Raw genomic sequence first — 21,897 nt, forward strand, 5'->3', positions numbered from 1 at the left:
AGCTCGTTTTGATCAGTCAGGGAAATAAAAGTGCCGAAACCACATTGGCTCACTATTAAAAAGGAGGAAAAACAGCAGAGTTTTGGTGCAGGTACAGCTAATGCTACCTACAGTAGCAAAAAAAATTGTATCGATACAAATATCAATATAATATCGTTCACAAATAATGTAGCAAAATGCAACTATCGACCCTCCCCCCCCATCACTAATACACAGTAGGTAAGACAGACTCTTACCTCTCCATATCCACACACAACCACCTGTTTTCCCCCAAACATTACATCAGTGGTCCTCTTCAGACTGGAGGGAAAGCGAAGAAACACAACAACAACAAAAATCAAAAGAAGTTAGCATGACAAAATGTTTAAGTCATCCGTAGACTCCCGGCCGTCAGCGCCCGAAGACAATTATACGTGACGACAATGACGTAATCTTCCTCGGTCTTCCTGCTTTGAACAGGCATGCCGGAGTTGTCCTACCCGTCCAGGATGGACTCCCTGCAGCAGTAGAGGTTGTCAAACTTCTGCTTGGTCACAGAGTCGTTGACATTCATGGCCGGGACACACAGCTTCCCCGCCTTGGACAGCTGGTACAACCTACATACAGAGCAGCAACAAGAGGGGGGGGCCTCATTACCAGTAAAACCTGACACTACCCGTTATGGCCACTAGATGGAGAAATGGCCATAGAAGATGGACCACTATGCTTCAAAACAAACCCATGACTAAGGGGAAGCTTACTGGCAAAACACTGTTTTTCTCAGTCTAGACAATGAGTCAACTAATAATGAAGCAGTGTGGTTAGCAGTGATCCACCCACCGGTGTACTCCAGTGACGCTCTCCTCCACGATGCCCTTGATCTTCTTGAACATGTTGGGGTATTTCTTATAGATCCAGTGGGTCAGGTCTCCTCCGTCATCTAGGATCTGGAGCAGGACACAACGCGTCTCTCTAACTGATCGGGATAAATGACTGACGCCGTTTACGTGGTAACAAAGTCCGGGTGCCAGTCCGTTACTGGGGGATGGGAGTGATTGAGGGAGACAAGACAGACACGTACCATGTTGGGCTGCCAGCCCTCCAGGTTGACACAGCGATCGATGCACCACCAGAAGTCATCCTCCGACTCGCCCTTCCACGCGAACACAGAGAACCCTGAGAGAGAATCGAAGAGATGAGCGATAGAGAAAGGGGGGGGAGAGTAAGAGAAATGTAGCGATGCAGCATGTTCTTATGAATATCCTACCATTGAATTGATGGGCACTGAGAGAGCCAGCAGGTCGCGACAGAGAACGAGCTCCCACACGACACAGACGCTCAAATGAAGCAGCCCTGTTCACACTCACCTCCCTCGGCCAGAGCAGCTGCCACCTCATTCTGCGTGGAGTAGATGTTACAGGCAGCCCACCTGCACTGAGCCCCCAGGGCAGACAGCGTCTCCATCAACACCTGCAGGGACACACACAGACCAGACCACGCGCTCAGTTACGGACACAGCCAACGGAGACGTTTGTGTTCAAAGCAAAGTCCTGCTGCTAAAAGATGCGTGAAGCTGGCTTAAGACGAGTGCCATTCAGTATGGCTGGGAGTCGTGGTTTTCTGAGCAGGTGCGGCAGACTCACAGCGGACTGAGCGGTGGATGGTGGCGTGTGTGTGTGTGTGTGAGACTCACGGCTGTCTGAGCTGTGATATGGGTGCAGCCCACTACTTTGGCCCCAGCCAGCGGCTTCTCTCCCTGGGCTCTCTTCCTCAGGGCCATGAGAGCTGGCATCTCTGTGTGGAGGAGACAACGCAACCGACAACAACATTACCACAAAACCATTTGTCCCGTTTCAAAACTTCAAAAAGGCATCCTCTGTATAATCCTTAAAATGACATTTAAAAATCTTTGAAAAATTCTAAATGGTTAAAGCGTGGTTAATAAAAGTTAGCTGGCCAACATTCTTTGGGAAGCCTTCTGCTGCGCTGCCTATGGTCTGTCACCTAGGAATTCAGAGCTCGAGCCATGTGTGATAAGGCCAACCGAGCCAGGGCTGCGTGAGGTCAATGATTAAAAGACCAGACAAAATTACAAACCACCATTAATACATTCATTTATATTGACATCCTAAAAAGTGGCACTATTCACTGCCCTTCTCCCTAACCTTAAAAATCAACCACATTCATTTCACATTAAAACAATCTATTAATTGCACATCATACCGATCCTTCAAATAATACACCTGGCCAGCAGTAGGGGGCACAAGGGGCAGTGGAGTGGTTTCTCTTAAAGACAGCCTTGTCCAAATGAAAACCTTTTCCTGCTTTATAAAGCTATTTTTTACCTCCAAGGGAAGGCCATTCCATAGACAAATGCCTGTATGGAAAAACGTGCTCCTCGCAGTACTGTTTACTCTTGGGATTTTACAAGACATATCACTAGCTCTGGTATTGTGACCGTGTTGGTTTATAGACCATATCAATGTGGTGTTTCTTGTAACCTGGGGCACGGTCATTTAAAATGTCAAACATATGATTAAATTGGTCCACTCTGGACTCCAAAGGCAACAAGCCCACCTCCCGGAACTCCTGTACCCCTATGTGGGCCCTAGAGGGGACATTCAGCATATACCTGACAATGTTATTTTGCATGACCTGCATTCTCTTTTTCAGCTTTTTTGATAGCCTATTATATATATACACCAAGCAGAGCAGGCATAATCAAAATGACACTGAATCAAGGTTGAGACAAGCAGTTTCTTAACTTTAATGTTAGAATATCTAATGTTAAGATATAAAAAAAATAATCAGTGTTTGCCATTTTAGAAATTACTTTAGCATCAATCAGGTCTCCAGAAAGGGATGGAGCTAGGGACACACCAAGATAAGATACACGTGTTTTAGATTCAATCTCCTTGCCTGCACAGTTTACTGCTTTCTTGTCAGCCCTAAGCAATCTCAGTTTTGTTTCCGAACAAAATCGATTCAGTTTTTCCCCAAATGTAGTGACAATTTGTTGTCAGACAACCAATCTCTAACAAAATGCAATTCCTTACTCAGGGTCTTTATGTAAACTGTATCCTTCCCTGATACCAGTATGTCTGAATCATCAGCATAAATCGGGAGTTTGCACTTTACTGTATCTGGCATATCATTAACGTATATAAGAAATAAGAGAGGCCCTAAAATGGATCCCTGCGGTACTCCACAGCATATTTCTTTGGCCTCTGACAGAACATCACATACTTGTGTTCTGTTGGTCAGATAAGACCTAAACCAATTCACTGCTACATCATTTAGACCCATGCATTTCAGTTTCATCAGGAGAATATCACGGTCTACAGTGTCAAAAGCTTTCTGCAAGCCTAACATGACTTTACCTGTATAGTTCCCCTTCTCACTTTCCTGTTTAATGTGATCAAAAATGTGGATACGGCAAGTATCAGTGGAACGAGCTGTTCTAAAGCCAGATTGTAGTTCATAAAATAAGTTTGTGCTCAAGAAGCTATCCCTCAAGTTGATTAAAAACTAATCTCTCAACAACTTTGGATGAGGATTGACACAGGCCTGTAGTTTCCTACATTTGTTTTACTGCTCTTCTTGTGGAGTAGAAGCACCCGGGCTGTTTTGAGATCCTTAGGAAATGCACCAGTACTAATGGAAAGGATTACAATATGTGTTATCATTTTAGCAGTGACACAAGTACTATCCTTTATGAATCTTGCAGGAAGGTTATCCAGCCCAGTTGCTTTGTTTGTGCTCATTAAGCATAGTAGATTGTCAACGTTGTCCTCTGTCACCATGCCCAGGTCAAACAAATAATTTGTGATACTTTTGCTCTGGTAAAGGTTGTTAAATGAAAGACTGGCCAGAGTTTCCAGAGCAGATGTGTACCTTCTTAACCGGAGATGAGGCTATTGTGGTAAAATACAATTTTAAAATAATTTGCAACCTTTGCCGGTCATAGCATAAAACATCATCAATATCCAGGCCAATACTACCGGATTTTACCTTATGGGGAGTTTTTGAACCAATGCCCTTTAAAATGTTCCACAGTTTACGAGGCTGATTAAGTTGTCATTAACGGTGTCTATATAAATGTTGGAATATGGCCTTATCCATTTTGTATTTTGCCTGGTTTCTACAAGTTAATATAACCGTCATAACCTTGTTGTAGATCTGTCCTTCTGAATCTGGCCAGGAAGCGATCCTATTTCCTTACGAGGTCTAAGATCTGGGAAGTGATCCATTTCCCTGACCGCTGTTTGATTCAAATTTGTTTAAAATCGGAGCCAGAGTCGAGCGCAGACAATAACAGATCTTTAAAGCAACACCAAGCTTGATCAACATCACTGTTTAGTACGCGAGACCAATCCAAAATTACAAGGACCTCTACAAAACATTCTTGTGAGAGTTGTTTCAAAGACCGTACCCTTCACGTATTACATGGCTCTAGTAACATTTTGGATTTCTTACGGGTACGGTAGGTTACCATGTGGACACTAAAACCAATATTTAAGACTCCCGACTGACAGATGTTCTCTTGATCCGATACAATAATCAAATCCTAAAGTTGATTTACTGTCAATACACACCCGGGTTGGCTCAACAATTTCAGTCCAAATAACTGATGAAAGTTACACAGGGCATTTACTAGTGTACTTATTTTGGGTGACTACACATGTATTATATATATTTTTTTTAATTGCCTAAGCAGAATACATTCTCCATCAGCAAATACATTGGGATCACAGCAATTCGATTCAAGTAAAATCCTAGACATTATTCTGCTTAGGAGGCCGGTCGCACACGCCGACAAGCACAGGACGACATTTAGGATGGAGTTTGCATGCAACCCATGCAACCTCAAGACCATCCATTTTCAGATCTGAACGAGGGTTAAGACACACATCATTCTTAGTAAAAAAAACAAACACGCCGCCACCGTTTCGGTTTATTCTATGAACGCTATAACCTGGTAGCTCAACCTCATTGTCCTCAATTGACCCATGTCTCAGTCACAGCAACTACTGCAGCCCGTGTGTTAAAAGCCAGGAGTTTTAATTCCTCTTATTATTTCGGCAGCAGGCTCCGTGCGTTCACATGGATAAAATTAAGTCCTCTCTGATTGAAACAGTCAAATATGTCATTTTCTGTGCCCACTGCTGATACATCGACTATCTCATCTAAATTGCACTCATCATCCCTGCATCTCAATGTTTGGCACCGCATTTAAACAGCATACATTTAAAAGGCTTACATTTAAACAGCATACATTGCAAACAAGCGAATGGTACTTTGAGACTTTACAGCTTCAGTGGTGCAGTACAGGCACGTGGGACTGTGAGTGGTCAGTGGTGCAGTACAGGCACGTGGGACTGTGAGTGGTCAGCGGTGCAGTACAGACACGTGGGACTGTGAATGGTCAGTGGTGCAGTACAGGCACGTGGGACTGTGAGTGGTCAGTGGTGCAGTACAGACACGTGGGACCGGGCGGTCAGTGGTGCAGTACAGACACGTGGGACCGGGCGGTCAGCGGTGCAGTACAGACACGTGGGACCGGGCGGTCAGCGGTGCAGTACAGACACGTGGGACCGGGCGGTCAGCGGTGCAGTACAGACACGTGGGACCGGGCGGTCAGCGGTGCAGTACAGACACGTGGGACCGGGCGGTCAGCGGTGCAGTACAGACACGTGGGACCGAGTGGTCAGCGGTGCAGTACAGACACGTAGGACCGAGTGGTCAGCGGTGCAGTACAGACACGTAGGACTGAGTGGTCAGCGGTGCAGTACAGACACGTAGGACTGAGTGGTCAGCGGTGCAGTACAGACACGTAGGACTGAGTGGTCAGCGGTGCAGTACAGACACGTAGGACTGAGTGGTCAGCGGTGCAGTACAGACACGTAGGACTGAGTGGTCAGCGGTGCAGTACAGACACGTAGGACTGAGTGGTCAGCGGTGCAGTACAGACACGTAGGACTGAGTGGTCAGTGGTGCAGTACAGACACGTAGGACTGAGTGGTCAGTGGTGCAGTACAGACACGTAGGACTGAGTGGTCAGTGGTGTGTCCTGTTGGGTTTCAGCAGAGGATGGAGTGTCCCATCACAGCGTGCCTGATTGGGTATTAGTGGGAGAGGCAGGCGGCCCCCTGCAGTTTATCTCATAGGCTGGGAAAAATACGGCCACTAAGCACACAGCCCTAGGGGAGATGGCCTGTCAGCTAGGCACACACACATCCAATCACACACGCGTGCACTCACATAATCACACCATCAGAGAATCACTCTCTCCCTCACACACACACACACACACTCGTATGCACACATCTTCCACCTTGCCACACATCATCCCTAGCCCACCTTGCTCAGCGATCTCGATCTCCCTGCGTCCGAAGTCGGCCTGCTTGATGTTCTTGATGCAGAAGTCTCCGTTGCCCTTGGAGTTCTTCTGCTGCTTGTCCCGAGGAGAAGTCTCATCGTCAGAGCTGTCCGTGTACGACGCAGCTAAGCGAGAGAGCAGGACAGAAGAGAGGGGTCAGAGGACAGGACACACACACGCAACAGCATGTCTACACACACACACACACATTAAAATGCACATTCAACATGCCCTCAGGATATAGACATTAAACCAACAACACGTGACATGACAACACACTGGACCACAATCTACTCTGATGTCCAAAACAACTGCATAGCTCACATTACAAGATATATCTAGAGACTGAGCCTCAGGGCTCAGTCCCTGTCCATCTTCAGACGCCGTAGCCAGAATTAATAGAATGAATATAACATCATTCAAGAAATCTGTCCTTCATTTTGACGTTTTTGCCAAGGATATCTTAGTCGCGTAATTTGACATCTAACTTTAGGTTGGATGCAATATTTCTCGTGAGGGGGAAAAAAAGTGCATGAAAACGAGTCGTATCTCGCTGAATGACAACACTTCATTGAAGAATCCCTACTGTTGACCAATCACTGACGAAGGGGCGTAGACGTCGGCGACCGAACGCCCGAAAACAAAACATCGCTGAAGACCAAAAACGTCATAATATATCTACAAACTGTTTCAGATGGGAAGCATGTGGACGCCTTAAGACAGCTCTCCCACAGTGTGTGTGCAATCAAGGCCCAGGGCTGGGACAGAGAGCATGTGAGCAGGGAGAGAGAGAGAGAGAGAGAGAGAGAGACAGAAAGGTCAGTGGGGACAGTCAGGAATCTTGACTGACTCTTTCTGTGGGAATAATTACAGCAACCACAGAGCTGCGGGCTGGGGATTACAGTACAGGGGATCAGGAAAGAGAGGGAGAGAAAGAGAGTAGCCAGTCGGGGAGAAAGGTTTGAGAGTGGGGGTGACAGAATGCAATGAGGCACAGTGAGAGGACAGAGAAGAAAGGAGGGAGAGTGGACTTGAGGCATTTGGGTGAAGCGGCCGGTGAGTGTCTGTGCGTGACATTCAAAAAGATGAGGGACAGCCAGGTAGGTTGTGAGTGACATCACAAGTGGAAGAATGAGAGGCCACATAGGGGATGCCAGTCACATAGTATTTCACACTCCGTCTTTCACACTTCACTCCTGACAAACAGGTTTACAACACTGAACGTCACCCCGACAGATTACCTCTGGTTGTAAAGCAAGGGTCACACCCTTTTTATGACAGGCAGGACTGACAGGCCCCCTCATCCTACTACACAACCATTCCTAGCGCTTCAGTGGAAATGTCGCCTCTCCTCTCTCTTTCTCCCCCCCCCCTGCTCTTGAAAGGGGCCTCTAGGAGCCCTGGGAACAACCAGGAGTGGGATAAGCAGGTGACCAGGACAACACGTATAGTGCCTCTACCTTTCTCCCCCTCTCTTTTATGGACCCCCAACCTTAAATCCGGTTTACACCGGCCTGCCTGCCAGAAAGAAAAATATAAAAAATACTGATCTCAAACTTTCACAAGGACATTGGTGTGTGTGTGTGTGTGTGTGGCTGCAGTGATTATTGAATGGAACACAGTGTTAGAAACTAGGGAGAACACTAGCAGCTCTCTGTGGCCTGTATCGTCTCATCTTAATCCAGTTATACGTTACAGAGAACATTCCTGATCCCCACCTATCTGGGAATAGACTCTTACTGTGTGATAGTGTACCTGGGCTGTGATTAGAGTTAGGCACAGGGTGTGTCGGGGGGGGCTCGTGAGTGTGTGGGTGTGTATTCTCAGTACCTGAGCCGTAGCTGTCTGTGGAGGACTGGGAGATGGATCGGGACAGAGAGCGACGGCCGATCTTGGTGGGACGTTTGTTGAACTCTTGTTTTTGGTCGGCAAACTGGATCTGCTGGCAGAGGGAGGAATGAGACCACAACGCCCACACAAGCACCAACGTCCAACCTCCAACACCCAGTCAAAAACGATTAAAATCCAGCAACTCCTTCCCTGATAGACTGTCTCGTTGGCCCCTTGTACATCTTAAAAAGGAAGTATCAGATGGGTATTGCCTTAGCAATATGATAACCGTAGCAATCCACCATTTATCCACAGCAGGTTCTGTAAGATCTATAAGGGGTGAGGGGGAAAGGTCCTAGGGGCTAGTGATTGATTTAACACAACAGTTCATCCCTAAGGTCTGAATTGAGCCTCATCACTAGACTCCATTTACAGTGAACAGCCACGGGTTAAATCCCGATTTATCTGCAGTAACGTTATGTTAGACCTACATTCTACTAACAGGCCAGAGCCAGGGAGGAAGTTTGGTTTGGAGGAAATATGTTAATCCTGCAGCTGGTAATATCGATGGATTACTTACCGGTGCCGTGAAACCAGCAACACCGACACAGTTTAATGGAAAAATAAAACAGAAATCGACGCCGTAGATTGTAATTTTGATAAAACCCGGATGTAAAACGTGTTAAATCTCAGTGATGTAGAGCGGTATTGTTGAGCGATTATGTAACGCTTCACAATCTGGACAAATCACTCCCAACTAGGAGCACTGAGAGATTTCACGGATGAAAACAGAGTTGAGATTGAAAATCTTTCTTTAAATCTCATCCGGGTTTCATTTTCCCAAGCACCTGGACTACACTTCAATGTGTGTAAACATTCCACTTATCGTCAGAGCGGCAAAACAAAGCGCCAACCTTCGAATGAGTGTGTGTGTGTGTGTGTGTACGCACAAAACACTCACACAGTCACGCTGAAATAAGCCCACAAGAGTGTCTGACGCACATCCAGAGTACCAGACGCGCCCGTCCACCTCTCTGTGCAGGATGCCACGGCGTGACTACCGAAAGACCGCGAGGGAGTGGGAGTGACTCACGGTTGCGCAATCTGAATTTCACACCAACCAGCCAAATGGATCTGAGTCACGGGGGAGGCAAAGGTCTTGCGTACTCATGATAGGTCGGGTTTGTCAAGTATCCACTTGGTTCCCCTCATCATGGCTTCCTTCCTCTTCACTCAGAGGGAGAGGCATGGCTGGTGGTGTTTGGCATTTCATTAGGATCCCCATTAGCTGTTGCAGAAAGCAGCAGCTACTCTTCCTGGGGTCCACACGTGGTATTATATTAACACCTGCATTAGAACCATGATACAGTTCTCAAACATGCATTTCTCTACTTCTCCCGCACGCACCCACAATACAGAGCTTGGACACAAGTCTGCGTCTGCCAACGAAATAAATGCCTGTACACATATGTAGATTGAATTTCATTCATCTTCTACCGAAGCCTGTCAGTCCCAACCTAATCCATCCATCCTCCTGTCTTACCCTTTTCCTACTCGGTTCACCTCCACTGTCGTCATCCTTCTTCGACAACGTGACTCAGTGGACTTGGTGTTGAGGTGAGAAACTGTGTTTGGACTCGAGGGCGTGGGTCTGGAAAACTAGCAGTTATGGGCCTTGTCCATTTATACCCTCTCTTTACCCAGGCTGCTTTACTCCAGATCCAGCCCTGACTGGTCTGGACGGTCACCCATGTGCTGTGCCTCAGAAACAAAGCAGAATTGTTCCCCACTTCTGTTTTTCCCACTCCTCTCTCCCTCTGCTTGTTTAATTGTTCCCAGGCTGGATTGGGGATTCTTTCATCACGGCCAAAAACTGTGTGACCCACAATGGCTCTTGGCTGGAGACTATTGGAGGTCATTCATAGAGGCTGTGTTACCTCAGAATCAGGGGGATCAGGACAGTGGGATCTGCCAAGGAGAGACCCTGGGCTGCCACCACTGGGACAGACAATAGACACTTTGTGTAAGTGATTAGGCGCATTTTGTTTGTGTGAGACCAAGGTTGCTGAACTAGAAAACATTGTAGCCTAGAAGAAATATAGATGTACAGGATCTCTATGGTGGCAATGCCCACTTGCCCAGCAGTGAGAGATCACATAACATCAACGGTTTGGCTTCATTTCTTGCAAAACATGTTAGTCTGTTACTTGTTTTAAATCAAAGCTCAAACCAAGGGTCACCGAGGGGAAACAACAGGAAACGAATTTCAAACTTGACCATCCGACTTGGTCCTTACGCCAGATCGTCATGCTAGTGTGCGACGGAAACGGACTGCTTGGACATGTGCCCTTATGAGTGTCCTGAGCAAACTTCTCTTCGACAGCCGACACACACACACCGACATCTGGGTCCAAGAGGTTTCATAGGGCAGGAGGAGAGGACCCAGGGTCAGTAAACAAAGCTTTAATCCTGTGCGGTCAGACACGCCGGCTGATTGCAGGACACATTCCAGGAGAACTAACTATGTTGGTTATAAACAGGAGACAGAACGCCATGAATTGGGAACGCGGCAATTGATCATTTCCATTTCGCAATACGTGTTCGACTAGTTCAGCAGCGGAATATAAGTGGAGGCTGACACGCATGATCCGTGTTAGGACATTCAAATGAACGCATGAGCGACCACAGGCTTATGAACGAGTTCCATTCAGAACGCTGACATCCATCCACCACTACCTTGAGGAAAGCGAAGAGTGAAAATTATTTTAGAGAAATGTGAACGGATTATATGCCAATCAAATAAACTTCCCCCTTGTTCCCTCAAATGACCGTATATTACTCTAAAAGCCAATTTATGCTCGATCTGAAAATGTGCTCACAGCTGCATGCGTAGCATTAGCTAACATGCTAGTGAGAGATGATGGTTATGCAAGAGCGAGAGGGAGGGAGGACCACAGACTGCTAGCAGGGTACAGGGTAAACTGCCTGCCCTAGAGCAGCACTCTGGCCCTGCACTAGGATTACCTAACCCGGGTAAACCAGACTGAACACTGCGCCCACCATTGGTAGTGACACAACAGTGAAACGCAGAGGAAACCGTTTGAATGGCAGGCTAAGGATTATCAGCAGGGCATGATGAATGAATTACCGTTCTACATTTCCTGCAGAACAGTAAAACACATTGATCACAGAGCAGAGGGAAGAGATGTTTAAAACAGATTAGAGGAAAATATTACTGACTGTAGCGTGGGGAAGACCATTCATCTAGAAATATGAACAGCAGCAATTCATCTTGATCACTGACAGAGAGGGGGCAAGCATGTGGATCTCTCCCAAACGCGGCTAAGGGAATACTCATAGCTAGGCCTAATTGTACATTTTTGTGGATTAAATAGATGCTACAGAAATGGATTAATCAGACTGGACCAATGACTCGTATTAATCCCACATCCAGGATGAGACAGGGCAGGGGTCCCAAGAGAGATCAAAGCTTTCTGTGGTGCACCACCAACGCTGCATAGTAGTGAATTCTAACTAGCCTTCTCTCTCCCTGCATCCTACTGCAGAGTCTGCATTAACGCTATTAACCTTGCAGCACTGCACAGCACCACATAATACAGACATTATGCATGTTCAGTGATTGCAAGGCTAATGAGATGTAAATAATACATGCTAACCCAACACTGCGGAGTAGAGCCTGCTGGAGCTGGGCATGGCAGGTTGACTGTAGCCTACAGAGGAACCAGGTCAATGTTGGCCAGCCAGCCAGCCAGGCAGAATTACAGGCACCCCCATGGTCCAAAACGACCATCCCGTGCCACATTTACAGTGTCTGGGGAGGACAGGTGCCAGGTGCCACCTCAGCCCAGACAGAGAGGCACCTGCATCGGCAAGGTTTGCGTCACCAGGTGACAGTGTACTCGCTTGGCAAGGCAGGCTTTTGGTAGTTGTGTAACATGACTGACTGGCCAAGACCACCAAAGGTGAGGTCTCATTACGCAATAAGGCCCGGGGACGTGTGGTATATGGCCAATATACCACGGCTAAGGGCTGTTCTTGGGCACGACGCAACGCGGAGTGCCTGGATACAGCCCTTAGCCGGGGTATATTGGCCATATACACAACAAACACCCAAGGTGCCTTTCTGCTATTATAAAACTGGTTACCGACGTAACTAGAACAGTTAAAGAAAATAAAAAAGAATAAAACATAAAAAAATCATACCCATGGTATACGGTCTGATATGCTCTAGTCATATACACTCAGTGGCCAGTTATTCAGATACACCCATCTAGTACTGAGTCGGACCCCCCTGTAGCAATGAAGGGATGTACCTGGTCAGCAACAATGTTCAGATATCCTGTGGCTTTCAAAACGTCGCTCAATTGGTATCAAGGGACAGAACGCGTGCAAGGAAAATACTACCCACACCACCACCACCAGCCTGTACCGTTGACACCAGGCAGGATATGGCCATGGACTCATGCTGCTTACGCCAAATCCTGACTCTGCCATCACCATGACGCAGCAGGAAAATGGAATTCGTCAGACCAGGAAATGTTATTTCACTCCTCAGTGTTGGGGATCGCCGTCCCACTGGAGCCGCTTGTTGTTTTTAGCTGATAGGAGTGGAACCCGGTGTGGTCGTCTGCTGCAATAGCCCATCCGTGACAAGGACCGACAAGGAGTACGTTCCGTGATGCCGCTCTGCGCCATTATTTTCCTGTTTGTGGCTCGCACGATTCTAACCATTCTCCTTCGACTTCTCTCGTCAACGAGATGTTTTTTGTTTGTTTGGCGCACCATTCTGGGTAAACCATCGACACTGTCGTGTGTGAAAAGCCCAGGAGGCTGGCGGTTTCTGAGATACTGGTACCTGCGCGCATGGCACCGACGATCATACCTCGCTCAAAGTCATTCGTTCTGTCCATTCTAACAAATCAGTCGAACAGTAACTGAATGCCTCGATGCCTGTCTGGCTGCTTTATATAGCAAGCTACGGCCACGTGACTGTCTGTAGGAGGCATCCACTTTTGTGAATGGTGTGGTGTACCTAATATGCTGGCCACGGTGTATATTAGTCATATTACTATAGTAGTATCCTGAGCTGAAAGCGCGAGAGCCTGAGGCCGGCATGTGTGTTGCTCCAGGCCTAGTCTCACTAAGGTCGGCAGCAGGGTAAGCTGTTCCAGGGCGAAGCCACAGAGCGATACCCACTGAGCAACCAGCTGCCATGGGGTCTGAAGCCCCGGAAAGAGTTCCAGGATAACAGCGAGAAGAGGGGCTTCAAACAGCACAGAGCATTAAGCTACAGTTCTGAGAAAAATAAAACAGGCACAGATGTGATCAGATCTGATACTGTGGAATCCACACCAGGCAGAGTCCATGGTTCAACAGAGAGAATGAAAACAGACAGGGAGGGAGATGCCTGAGACATATGGGACCAGCATAGGCCTGGGTTGATGATACTGGATGGGTTGGAGGACTATGGGGAAGGGAACATGTGAGAGAACGATGGCAAGGAAAGAAAGGAAAATACTTAGTTGTACAACAATGCATTCAACTGAAATGTGTTTTCCGCATTTAACCCAACCCCTCTGAATCAGAGGTGTGGGGGGCTGCCGTAAATAGACATCAGGAAGAATGAAGACAAGACAGGAAGAGGAATTAACTGTTTGAGAGAGGGGGAGTGAAAGGAGGAGAGTGAGAAAGTGAAAAATAAAATAAAAAATAGGGAGAAAAACACAGAGAAAGAGTGAGTCCAAGATAAATGTACTACAACGCTATGTACTAGGACACCAGCCTGCTGAAATACTCTGTATACGCAGTTGAATTATGTGTGTGTGAGGGGTTAGAACTCTGGGCTTCCATCCCTGCAGCTGACAGGCAGGCCCTGCTCTACAGTACTATTGGTGATGTTCTGCCAACACTAGCTACAGACTGTGCTCTACTCTGGCTGGAGGGCTCATAGCTGGATGGGGAGAAGAGGAGTCTCAAGGCTATCCTGATTCCTGACTTGACAGCACATCAGCTGGATCAGACCAGGAAAGACACACAAACCCCTTGAAGCAATAAAGTGAGGCCAGGACATGTTAAGGGAAAATATTTACACAATGTTAAGAAATGCGTATGTATGTATTGACAAATTCATTTATTTGTGTTTTTCCACTATTAGGAAAAAAACTACTCTTTCATGAGGAAAACCCCTTCATGAACGAAAATGTTCAAATCTAGCAATCGGGTCAGCACGACTAAAGCACTACTCTCACAGAGACAGGGATATCCACTTTCCTACAAAATCAAACAAATTGATAAAAAACCTTTTTCCACCGGGTCAGGAATATATTGTTGTTTCTGTGGGAAGAATTCTCTTCAGCAGCAGAAACAGGTTATTTTTTTAGATCAGAGGACAGCGTGTCAACCTCAGCCCGTGTCCTTCTGGATCAGAAAGTTGGCTGGACCTCTGAAGGCTCGGAGATCGATGCATCTGTTTATAATGCCCTCCAGCGTAAACTGAGGAGCAGGCCGTAGTAGCAGGAGTCTGGGAACTAGCCTACCCCAGACAGAGCAGGGTGGAGCCCACATTGGCAGACATGAGATGGGGGGAATGTACCTAAAGGTCTGGGTGCTCACTGCTTAGACACTGATCTGCAGGGGGGGCGCACAGCGCGTCGGGGGGCCTGGAGTTTGACGATAGACCAGCTTCATTCACGTCGCTTTTAAATACACTTTTGAGAAGAGGCGCCTGCAATGTAATGATTGACTGCATGAGAAGTCTGTCCACTGAAACTGACCAAATCCCAAGATGTCATTTAGCTAGTGGCATGCATGGCTATTACTGAGTGCGTGAGGCATTTCAAATATATAATCTCCCGACATCCTCTGCCAATTTCCTCCTCCATGTCACGTTGCCAAACTTAACAAACATGGGAGGACAAAACGCAGGGATTTTGAAATCAGTTACCGCCCTCGGTGAAGAAGTTTGACCTTTCAAACAATGAGGCAATGAAAAGCACTGGGACAGTGCACAGGACCGAACTGAACTTGATGTGGTGGGGGTTTTTCCGCTTCAGGAGACACAAAAAGGTGAAGTCATGGGAAAACTCACTCCCTAACAGAGTGTTTAAGTAAACAGAGGATAAACCAATGGGCTGCCGCGGACAGTGACACGTCTTAGAGAGATGACATGGATTGCGCCGTCTCTATTGCACGGCACAGCCAGAACAGTCAGGACTCGGGCCATGCCAACAGGAGCAGCCAGGACAGGCCATTCCTCAGAGTCCTTATCCTCTCAGAGAGCTCACAGTTCAGTTTGTCAGCAGAGGAACATTGTGAAACCCAGGGGAAAGTACAGTAGAGGAGTGAGAGAGACGGCGAGAGGGCTTGTCGTCTTTGATTGCAGGGGAGGGAGGATATCCGTGTGGGTGTATAAACTGATTCTTGCGTGTGAAGTGTGCATACTCCATTGTGACCCTTGAGCTGTACAGAGACACATCTAGAGCAGGCCCTGCGTGTGCGCACTCGGCAGTAACGACAGGGGTTGGAGCCTGGACCGCTACGACGCGGATGGTGGGGGGAGTGGGAGCTTCAACAAATAAAACCAGACCCAGTCTTAACTGGGCTATAAGAGGAACAAGTATGTGATTAAGCTCCGCTTTGGTTTTAAGAGATCCCAAAATCGGTCTTTAGGACACATAACATTAGGCTGGATCTTTAGTGCGTGTAAAATCTGACTGCGAAAAGGTAACGAAGGGTGAGCTAATTAGGCCTACTGAGAAGACGTTGTCGACGCCATAAGTCTCTCTGGGCACAGTTGAGAGTCTTGGCAGTGTGGGCTGAGGACAGCCTGGCATGAGTGTCCCATTGTTCTGATGAGAACAGTCTTCAAAACGCTTCAGCCTATCTGCCTCTTACTGCCCATTTTAGAAGATACTGGTCAAAAACGAACCATAACGCTACATCCCCCCCCAGGAATTGACCCATTAACTACAAGTTAGAGTTTCCTTCAAGACAAACATCACCAACTTACTGCTGCAGACTCCCTCAGAGTCTTATTGGCAGTGGGCACTTTAGTTAGAAAACCTTTGAAAACTAGAACCACAACAAACTAGGCTGTTTTCTTCCTCGAAGTTGTGCCAGCTGCTGAATGCCAGGTACAATGTCGGCACCCAACAAGTCAGATAATCCACTGGCCTGACACCCCGGCTTGAGGACGTGGGATCTTAAACATTATTTGTCTGAATGATGCCTATTATCAAAAGGGTTTTAATGGAGATGGGAAGGACAATGGGACAAGCATAACTTCAGGCTTCAATAGAAGGGTCATACAGTACATCTCTATCGGCACTTGAGTTGAAATGATGCCCTTTATGACGATAAACTCTGCTCTATGTAATTACATAGGCTGCAACTCTGTGCACGCTCCACTTTTCCACAGATTCTAACAAATCTGCAAAAGTTAAAAGTTACACTGGTTCATCTCAATTCGAATATTGTTTCAAGAGACCCATGGTTCATGAAACCTACCATCGTCACCCGCCCAATACTTGATTGACTTGAGTCAGAGCAAAAGAGACGTGCAAACCGATGCAAGGTTGTCAGTAGTCAGCCAGAGGAACGATGGAAGCCTCTGTCGGGGAGCGACTGCAGGCTGTTAATCCTCTCGGACATCACTCAGGCTCTCCTCACTGGGGAGTTGGCTACCCACAGGGAAACACGTTCTTGGAACAGACAGTCAGATGCTTTGCTGTTTGCCAAGATTATATTTTTTTTAAATCATACAAAATTAAAAGGTCACTGTCACATGGTGGTGGCAGCTTTCGACAGCAGAGATTGATGGCCCATTTTATGAATTCAGGTTCTAAAACGCTCAAGAAAAACAAATCTACTGGCGAAAGATCAGGGTCAGGGATATAAAAACGTAGAAAAGATTAGTGGTCAGAAAATCCGGATTGTTCAGAAAGATTTTTTTTTATAAATCACATCGCATGTGTCGACTGCAGCGGTGAGGGGTCTGACACTTCACTACAGACACTGCTTTGTGTCAACAGCTCATGTTTCCATCCGCCACGCCATAACACCGGCAGGAGACAGGGCAGCCAACCAAACCAAATCACTGGCTGGCAACATTTGTGACAGTGAGGTTAATGTCTGTCAGCAAACAGGAGAAAAGGAGGAACAGGGCACCAGACTTACTCCATAGAGACCTGGTATTGAATGGCCTAAGCGATCCTGAAAAGAGACACAAAAAAAAACTAGGCTAAACCTAACAGGACAAGAACAGAGCACAGGCCATGTCAACAACTCCGACCGGAGTCCTTTTTAGGAGTGTAATTGAGGGAGAAACATAGCTCCCCTTTGGGACCAGCTGGCCAGGGTGACAGGGCAGAGAACACCCACACACTGGCTACTGCACCTGTTCTCAGTGATGGAGGGGAACACAGTGCTGACCCCTTTACAGGAGGGAGTTCTTAGAATGTGACATTGTTCTAAGAATATGGATCAACAACAGGTAATAAGAGCCTACGCGTAGAAATAGAATATGTAGAACTTCTGAGCCAGCGGGGTAAGCAGCAACCATTCACATAGGTCACTGAGTCGAGGAACACGTCCTATGTTGAGGCTCTCATTTGAATATTTCATTGTTATTTTAAATCACAATAATAACCATGTTGAGGCTCAAGGATACTGCTTACCCAAAGCGCTTTGTGTTGTATGTTTCCACTTACGTCATTCCCTGGTGCTTACCTAAAACCAGCAGCACTCCTTCGTGCTACAGGACCTTCAGAGCAATTGAATAGGCTGTTCTTTGAGCTCGCCCACTAACACGGCCTCAGGTACACTCATTCATACAATCCTTTCCCGCATTCACTCGCTTTCGCCAGCCACGACTCACCTAACACAACAGACGAGCGAAAGAGCGAGAGGCTGGGCCACGCAGCACTCTACCCATTTTATTCAGCCTCCCCAGCCCTGCTGTCACGGAATAACACTCCATTAGAGGACGACTGGATCAAAACAGACCCAGATAATGCAGGACAAAGTGCCCTCTGATTATACTGAGACGAGATACAAATGACAACAACAAAAAAGGTACATGGTGTGCTATATAGAGACTAAATGTGGGGCTGAGTGAACAGATTAACATTTTTTTTACATTTTAGTCATTTAGCAGATGCTCTTATCCAGAGCGACTTACAGTAGCGAATACATACATTTCATGCATATTTTTTTTTTTTGTACTGGCCCCCCGTGGGAATCGAACCCACAACCCTAGCGTTGCACACACCATGCTGGCGTTGCGAACACCATGCTCTACCAACTGAGCCACATATTTCTGGGCCTCCCTAACAGAAATATCAAAGTATATAAGGCCTAGCTCTGAAAATAGTTGTTTTGCGTGGAAAATCCTCACAAGAAAACAAGATATGCTTGCAGCTACAAAATGAAACGGTGAATCTTTTGTACTTTATTTTACCTTTAAAATATGGTTCTCACTTCAAATAAAAAAAACATTGCTTACTGCTATTTACATTTGCAGGCCTAACACTATTAAGACTTTTTTTTTTTGTTTGGGGGATTCAGGGAAGACCCAACCGAGTGTCTACTAAGTACTGGGGGCTAATTTTGGTGTTTGGGCCAGCTGATCGGGGGAGGGGGGGGGTTGTTTTCTGCACTTATCAGCATGTCAGACACCCACACAGTTAATCGTTATATTTCTTCTGTGAGCAAGACAGACAGACAGACAGACACTGACTGGACTGGGACAGTGAGGAAAATAAAGTTAACGTTGAAATCTAGACAGACAGCCAGAGGCTCACCCTGCTCAGCAACCATTTAGGGACAACCAGCACGGCCAGACAGGACCCAGGGTTGGGAATCTGCGTGGGCTGGATTGCCCTCAGTATTCCTGGACACTAAACCCGCCCCCTCTTTACCCTGAGAGCGCCTCCATCTCTTTCTTTCCACCCACTCCTCACAGATCCAATAGAAGAAACCCACACAATGATCATACCATACAACCCCTCTCAGGGCACAAAGCCAAATGGAAAAGACTACACATTCACAAGACTAACAGAGACAATTGTTATTTTAACAGTATCTTTGGGGCCCTGAACGGTGGTCGACCTCCACACCATTGAACGTAGCGGTTTGTCCACATCTCGGCAGATTGCGTAGCCCTGACGGATAAGCCGACAGCCCCAGCACTGTATCACAAGTACATTTTAGTTCACTCTGATTTATGAAGTTCAGTGCTGCTTGAATCCGCCATGCCTCCTTATCAATGTCAGCTTGGTTTGTGTTCGCGCCTTGGGCTGTGTGTGAGCAGAGCAACACGGTGGAAAATGGGTGCCTGCAGTTTTGACCTTGAGGCCATTTTCAAAGCAGGAAGAGCAGGGCGATGAGTTGAAAAGGCTTGCATGTCCGTTCTGCGCATTTCATTACGTAGGTCCCGGGGAAAATCACTGGCCACATTCCCTCCATTCACCAAACTCTGAGCAATAATCTACTGGATGAATGGTGAAAACGAGAGATCCAACAGGATCATCCCCGTCAATGACAGATAAGAAGAGGGTAGCCTATGCACATGGAATCATGCACACACACACACACACACACACACACACACACACACACACACACACACACACACGTGATGATGCAGAGAGATCTCTCCAAAGAGGGCCGCTCCATCCAATCGCTGCTCAGAAGTGTCTCGTGCTCTCTTCCAATGGCTTACTGAGGAGGTTGGCTACGTGAGCCTGAGTTCGAGTCAGAGAGGAGACTGCGGCGCCGCTTGGCTGCCCTCGGGGGTGTGATGTAAGCGGTGACCGGCTGATTTATACACACAGACAAGTGTTCCCATAAATAAGGACAATTAAAAGACACACACAGAGAGCCTGATGCATTCAGAAATACACCCTTTAGAACATAAAGCGCAGTATAGCTGCTAGAGCACCAGCAGGTGGCCTCTCTTCACCCATTTCAACATGTAGCCATGAGAACGGACTCGGTGATACTGAAAATAAGCATGCAAGTCACTGTAAAACCAAAATAGGGAATGCCACGGCTTAGCGGGGATTAGGCGTGGCTGCCTGCTACCTACCTACCTGCACATTCAGGAGCAGATATAATGTTTGCGTCAGGCGGGATCACTGCAAAAGGGGGCTTTCCCATAGCCGCATAATGCCAAGGCTCTAAAAGCTTCAGCTGAAAAAAGTCTGACAATTGATATAAGATAAATACAAAGCATCATGAGAACAACGTTCCAACTCAACTGTTGGGAGGGTCCGTGTCACTTAGCTCAAGGTCACGGTCCCTCAGGGTCGTTTTGAGAATCCAATCTGCCTAACCAAACGTCCATTGGCAGCGACACCGCCAGCCAATCCCAATGACTACTGATCACGGGATCTAGTGCTTTTCAAATCATTTCCCTTATCAGAGAAACACGATCAATATACTAGATCGCCCCATTCCCCAAGTCCCAGCCCCACACTCATTGACGTTGCCTCTCCCTCCATTAGCCGAGTGTCTATAAATGCAGCAGGATTAATACCGCAACAGTTCTGCCATTTATGCTTTTTTTTGTGAATAAAGCTTAAGGATTTAGGCATTTTAGCTATATATTTTTTTTTTTACTAAAACACGCACACACAAAAAAGGATACTCAAGGTCTAGGGGTCAGTGACAGACAGCAAGGCCTGCATCTAGCCTAAGCCTGAGAGTGATAGAAAACATTTATACAGACGGGAAGCAATTTAGAGATTATTTCTCCCACAACAAAGCAAGGGAGGGGGAGCTGGGGATTGTGGAATTATATGTCTGTAAGAAGTGTTCCCGAAAATAGTATTGTCTCAATGGAAATGTACAATTACATAAAACACACTGAGGGCAGTTAAGTCATTTTTAGGGTCATTCTATTCGGAGTCTGCACTGTTTAATTGCGACCGTGGAAGGGATGCAACCATCTGTGAGCTCTGAACGAATTACAAAAAATGTCTGTTCGCGCATTTGTCCGCCTGACCGTAATGTAGCTTTCCCTCGCAAAAGTCAGTGGTCGTGTAATCTGGGCCGAAAAACCAGGCGGTGGCAGAGGAAGCAGGCGGTGGCAGAGGAAACAGGTGAGGGCAGAGGAAGCAGGCGGGGGCAGAGGAAGGCCCTAAAAACTGCCAAAGACTCCAGCCTCTGACTGTTCTCTCTGCTACTGCAGTATAAAAGTGGTACCGGTGTACCAAGTCTGGAACCAACAGGACCCTGAACAGCTTCTACCCCCAAGCCATAACACTGCTAAATAGTTAACCAAATAGCTACCTGGACTATCTGCATTGACCCTCTTTGCACTAACTCTTTTGACTAATTACATACACTGCTGCTACGGTTAATTATCTATCCTGTTGCCTAGTCACTTTACCCCTACTTAGGATATATATACACACATATCTACCTCAATTGCCTCATACTCCTTCACATCGACTCGGTACTGGTACCCAGTGTATATAGCCAAGTTATTATAACTGATTGTGTATCTATTCCTCGTGTTTTTAATTTGTTTCTACATTTTTCCTCTGCCGTGTTGGGAATGGCCCGTAAGTAAGCATTTCAATGTTCGTCTACACCGGTTGTTTACGAAGGGGAAAGGGGGATACCTAGTCAGTTGCACAACTGAATACATTTAACCGAATTGTGTGTTCCGCATATTACCCAACCCC

At 46.8% G+C, this 21,897-nt stretch overlaps 1 protein-coding gene across 4 annotated transcripts in view; it reads right to left on the reverse strand.

The window, feature by feature from the left end:
- Positions 1 to 21,897, reverse strand: part of LOC106609228 (putative adenosylhomocysteinase 3) — a 41,572-nt gene that overhangs the window by 10,386 nt on the left and 9,289 nt on the right. For 2 of the 4 annotated variants that reach the window (XM_014207773.2, XM_014207776.2), the window contains exons 2-9: positions 8,189 to 8,300; positions 6,340 to 6,483; positions 1,673 to 1,773; positions 1,347 to 1,449; positions 1,061 to 1,155; positions 820 to 926; positions 480 to 596; positions 237 to 300 (exon numbers count right to left, since the gene is read on the reverse strand). In XM_014207773.2, the coding sequence (XP_014063248.1) occupies positions 237 to 300; positions 480 to 596; positions 820 to 926; positions 1,061 to 1,155; positions 1,347 to 1,449; positions 1,673 to 1,773; positions 6,340 to 6,483; positions 8,189 to 8,300 (843 nt within the window). The remainder of the gene's footprint in view (positions 1 to 236; positions 301 to 479; positions 597 to 819; positions 927 to 1,060; positions 1,156 to 1,346; positions 1,450 to 1,672; positions 1,774 to 6,339; positions 6,484 to 8,188; positions 8,301 to 21,897) is intronic. The other 2 variants (XM_014207775.2, XM_014207777.2) reach the window with 1 other exon arrangement.

Source organism: Salmo salar, chromosome ssa07 (assembly GCF_905237065.1).
Source record: "Salmo salar chromosome ssa07, Ssal_v3.1, whole genome shotgun sequence".
NCBI classification, from domain to species: domain Eukaryota; kingdom Metazoa; phylum Chordata; class Actinopteri; order Salmoniformes; family Salmonidae; genus Salmo; species Salmo salar.